Source organism: Limulus polyphemus, unplaced genomic scaffold, assembly GCF_000517525.1.
Source record: "Limulus polyphemus unplaced genomic scaffold, Limulus_polyphemus-2.1.2 Scaffold589, whole genome shotgun sequence".
Taxonomy (NCBI): Eukaryota; Metazoa; Arthropoda; class Merostomata; order Xiphosura; family Limulidae; genus Limulus; species Limulus polyphemus.
This window is the reverse complement of record NW_013666199.1, coordinates 501,208-506,760: the sequence shown is the minus strand read 5'-3', so window position 1 is coordinate 506,760 and position 5,553 is coordinate 501,208. Positions and strand designations below refer to the sequence as shown.

The 5,553-nt window shown below is 28.7% G+C and overlaps 1 protein-coding gene across 1 annotated transcript in view; it reads right to left on the bottom strand.

Moving 5' to 3' along the window:
• Positions 1-220: 220 nt before the first annotated feature.
• Positions 221-5,553, bottom strand: part of LOC106459303 (high mobility group protein 20A-like) — a 64,113-nt gene continuing 58,780 nt past the window's right edge. The window contains exon 7 of the mRNA XM_022385752.1: positions 221-3,348. Within this exon, the coding sequence (XP_022241460.1) occupies positions 3,206-3,348 (143 nt within the window). The 3' untranslated portion in view covers positions 221-3,205. The remainder of the gene's footprint in view (positions 3,349-5,553) is intronic.

The following is a 5,553-nucleotide window of genomic DNA, read 5'->3' as shown; positions in this document are numbered from 1 at the left end:
AAATTATTGTTTATCATAATTACTGTTTTCAATCACTGAATGTAATTAATTAATCAGACCAATAAATAATCTATTATCAATTTCTACTAACGTATAACTCTAGATGAAACATTGTGTAATTGTCATGAAAGAAAAATGTTCATACAACATGGACTAATTTCTTTACTTATAATTAAAATAAACATTATTAGACAATCTAGGAGTTTATTAATACTTTTTGGTACATATTACAAACAATTAAATATTTTTAAAACTTCAAATAAAAATAGATATGAGCTTCTAAGTATTTGATCTAAACCAAAAAAACTTTCAAGTTATAATAATAAAGTTGAACTGTAGAGACTTTTGTATTTTTCCGAATTTTATATGGCTTTGCTGTATCTTCTAAATTATTTACCTAAATTGAATGAAATTCAATGGTTTGTACAAGAGAAAGAAAAATCTATTCATTTTTATAAACTTTAAATATCTTAAATGGCTGTTTATCCAGATTATATTGATATATAATCTAAAGGCTCTTTAACAATCTTCTAAATTTGAAAAGTTGTGTATTATACACAATTGAACTCGTACACGGTGTAAAGAAATTATTCATGTCACCAATATCTTTACTTATTTATATAATTCATTTAATTTTTTGTTGACATACACGGATTATACAAAACAACATAGAAGTAAAATTCATTTCAAATTGGTGATTATCTCATATACAGAAAGTTTAACCCTAGAATGCCAGTATGGTTAGTTTAGTATATGGGTTTAACTTGTATGGGGTCATAGTGACCCCATGCTGGCATTCTATGGTTAGTGTGTATGAAACTAAATCCTTTCACTTTTTTTGGACTGTAAATGTGAAGTAATTACTCTCATTAACTGAGTTACTTCCACGTTAGAATTTAACCCACCACAGAACAATCTCTTACATGTGTTCTAAACATGCTTTGAACACTGCCAATATAAATGCATAACCTAAAAAGTCATTCCATTGAAAACTGAAAATAGATTTAGGAAGAAAAGCATACAAATACAGGTAATTATTTTCATGAAAATCACTTCAATTTTAAATGTTAGCTTCAAATGTAATAACTTCCTTCATTATATTTAGAAAGCCAGAATCCCACTAGTAAAAGTAAAGAAGAAACTGGAAGATAGGTGTAGGAGTATCATTTTGATGAGGGGATACAGTGACAAAAAGTGGGTGAAAACCTAGCATGAATCACAGAATATGTTGCCCACTAGCCCTAAAGGTCATTGAGAAAGGAGGCACATAGGTCAAGAGGGTTCAGTGCCACTTGAAACTAAAATGTGCAACCCACACCATTACTTCTCACACCTAACTAGTGGCTCAAGAGGTAACCAAGTCTGAGCACTTCCTCCATTAGAAAGTGCCAGAGAAAAAGAAACAACAACTGGAAAGAGAAAAAAAGTTTAAAGGCGCCTAGAGATAATACAAGGTACGGATCTTTTACTACACTTCTTAGGTCTTACAACCAAAGCAATAATGCAATGGGCACTTATGACACACGTAGAACTATCAACAACGGTATGGTAAAATGAGCTTTCTAATGTGATATGACATATTAATGTATTCCAGACAAAAAAGCTGTGCCACAAATATGCTTCTAAGTTCAGAAAGACAGTAGAAGCAAAAACTTCACCTTAATGGTCAATATACACACACATAGAATTCAGCCTCAGATTAATTCTTCTAAAAATGAGACTGCCTTCCTCAAGTTCTTTTGTTAGGTGTTTTGGATATTTCCACAACCTACACACTGGTTATCCATAATTTTGAAATGATAGACTAAAGGGAAGGCAAATAGTTAGGAACACACAGTGCAGGTGTAGTTAAGGTTGAATATACAATTCAAAAACATCTAAAGCATAAAAAAAATCTGTATAGTAACAATCTCTATGAGTTTTGTGTTCAGTAATCTCACTGGCTTTACTCTTTGCATATGTTGTACACATTCAAGATAATTATTGATTTGAGAGGTAAAGTAGAATAAGGAAGTAATTCCATTAATAACATTAGTATCAATTTAGATGATGCCCAAGAAAAGACATGAGAAAGGCTTAGTTTAGACAGTGTGTAAGATTTCTAATGCACCTAGAGATGAACATATCTAAATGCTAACTACTTATTCTTATAGTAACTCTGTTGGACAGGAAATGGCACTTGAATACAAAATCTTTGTTACTTTATCCAGCCAGTCTCCATTTACTTTTATGCTCAACATCAATTAGGCTAGTAAGTCTCTGGCAAACTGCAAACACATGTATTCAAAATGTTAGTTTTTATATTTATCAGTGGTGGCAAGATTACTCTAACATTATATTTATAGTAACAGTATCAAGCAGTTCTTTACTTATGTCTTGGGGCTTGCAACATTCTTTCAAAAGCTAGGATTGCTTTTGTAACGATAAATAATGTTCCAATCAGAACCATTATAAACAGTACAGTTAAATTTTAATGCACTTACAACAAAAATATGGATAATCATTTGAAGTAATATTGTATGAAAATATCTTTCTTATTCTAATGATTTATTCTGTCATGTATTAAAATAAGTTTAGGTTCAAGGAACATCACAAGCATCAAATTTAAATGAAGGTTATTTTGACAAGCACAAACCAAAATAAGCAAAGGAATTTGATAAGAGACTCCAAACTAATCTTGGTGAAAATAAAATTAGCAAAGCTTATTATTAGCAGATGGTAATGTAGAGTGTGTATATAATAAGCTTACATTGTTACTTTGAGATTACATTTGCAAAGGTATATGCCAATGTGTCATAAATACCCTAAACCTACTGTTCTATGTTATTCTGACAAGCAAAAACCATGAAAAATTAACTATGAAAATTGAAAACATCTAAGAACACACTACATACATACAAGAAGTTATGTAAATTTTATTACACATGGACAATTTGGTTAGTAAGGGAAGGGTAGCTGGGATCACAAAAATGTAATGTTTAAGGAATCATTTTAGTTTACACTTTCCAACAATTCCAGTAAAAAAGTTCTCCAAAAACACATAAAATCTGTACAATAGAACATCCAACAAAAGCCATAAGTGTTTTCCTTTAAAAAAAAGTACTTGTCAGTATCGCACAAATTAAACAAACATGCATAATTATTACAATATATTTCACAGTACATATAATTAAAAATGGTACAAAAACAACTTAGTCTTCAGTCTTCAGCCCTGGTAGTCCAACCTACTAACAATTTCTCGAACTGCATGAATTAGAGCTTCGTTTTCTTGAGGATTATCGAGAATGAGTGTGTGGAGCTTGCCCATGTAAGAGTCAACTGTCTCAAGTGATGGCACTTCATTTGTAACTATAAAGTATAGATTAAAAAATTAATTTTTACTTATAGTAAATTCAGATGTGTGTGTTTGTGTTTATATGTATATTGTGAAACAGTGAAAACAGTTACTAAGACTTACAGAAAAGAAAAAGTAAGTAAAAGTATGAAATTATAGGATAAATAAATTACATTTCTGTTATAATAATAATAATAATAATAAGAAGAAGAATAAATATAATTAGAATAAGATTTTAATTTAGAAAGGAAAGTATATTGACTAATTTTATTTATTCTTGAACATTTATAATATATTAAATTTATACATGGAAAGTATTACATGTCTGTACATTTGAAAAATAAATGTATTTAATTTAGATTATTTATGTTTAGTTGAAAAGCGGTATTTGTATTTTGTTATAGATTCTTATTAAAACTATTTCCTGAAGAGTGACCTTTGAAGTCATAAAACCGGTAGTAGATATATAGAGTATTAAACATTATGGTCTATGATATTAACTATTCCACGAACCAAAAATTTTGACATCTGGTTTAAATTTAGTCTGTGACAACATATGCTAAGTACTAAATGTCAGTGTTGCCACCTTTATGGTCGAAACCAATTCATTAATTACACAATTAACTGTCAAACATCAGTCTTGATGAAGAAGATGTACTTCAACTGTTTTCTTACATTTAGCCAAGAAATAATGTTAATAAATGTATTTAACAATATGTCCTAATAAATAAAAAGATACCTAACATTTTCAAAAGTGTAGTTGCTAAGAACACATATTTGTAATCAATTCTCTAACAACAAAACACTGATTAGTACCTGTTTATTTTTCTTATTCATTATTTTATCATGAGCTTTTAAGGTTTGACTTTTGAAAAAAAAAAGAGCAAAATTAATGTTTATATCATGAGTTTTGTTTCTACATTCTGTGTTTAGTTTCATCTTGCCTTTTCAAGACTTGAAAATTTTAATGCTCATAGTATCTAGTTTTGATTTTCTTTTGCTATAATATCTTATGTCACGAAATTTTCAAAATTTTGTTCTAAAAAACGTTTTGAAAAATCATTAGAAAATATTTCTTTTCATATTATAATTGAAATTTTTTTTTATTGCTATATATCAGAATGTTCCATTTTATATATCCAATCAATATTAACTTGACTGACATTTATTAACATATTTCTTTGGAAACTTTACTGATTGCACTACTCATCACATCTGGATATAAATCATAAAAAAATACTACAGAAACTGACAAATTTATCAGTGACCTAAACCTAACCTTTCAATATGGTGTCAGGTCAAACTAAGAAATTATTTTTGCTAACAATATTCTTGATCAAAATCAATTTATGTCTTAGTAATATACCTTATTTTTGCAATACATTATAAGCTCTTTTATTTCTGTGCATTCTTTAAATGTGATAAACTTAAAAATAGTATTCAATCAATAACAATTTGAGTTACTGAAATATTTTGCCATCACTACCATATTCAAAATCTAATTAAGCTTACCTGAAAACTGTCATAGCTTTCAAAGAAATATAATTTAATACAAAAACATCTTGTTCCTAAGTATTCTAAATTTCACACTAAATTCCACTGTTCTTCTCTACAAGAGTTATGTCTAATCACTTTCTCACAAAACACAAATTAATTCTTATGCTACTTTATTCTGTTTGCAATTGACATATAATTTATAATCTGCTTAATACAATGACATTCAAATTTTGCTTGTAGGTATTTTCAAAGCTGTTCTTCAGTAGTTCCCACGTTTTTTATTACCTCAAAGCATGTGACATGAATAGAGAAGTAAAACTACCAGAGAAACAAGACTTGGTTAATTGTATTCCCAAGGGATGATCATTTCTTAGCAAATAAACATCTGTGCTTTGAGCTTGTCAGAAAACATTTGTAAAAACCAGTAAGTGTAAAAATAATAAATAATATTCAACATTAAACTGGTATACAATCAAAAACATTTTATTTGGGCCTATCTATGGCCTTCAAAAAGTTGACGATTCTACATATTTCGACGTTACAATGTCATCCTCATGATGTAATGCCAAAACATGTAGAGTCATCAATTTTTTGAAGGCCATAGATAAGCCTAAATAAAATGTTTTTAATTGTGTACCAGTTTAATGTTGAATACTATTTATTATTTTTACACTTACTGGTTTTTACAAATGTTTTCTGAATTCAAACATACATTTCTGCAC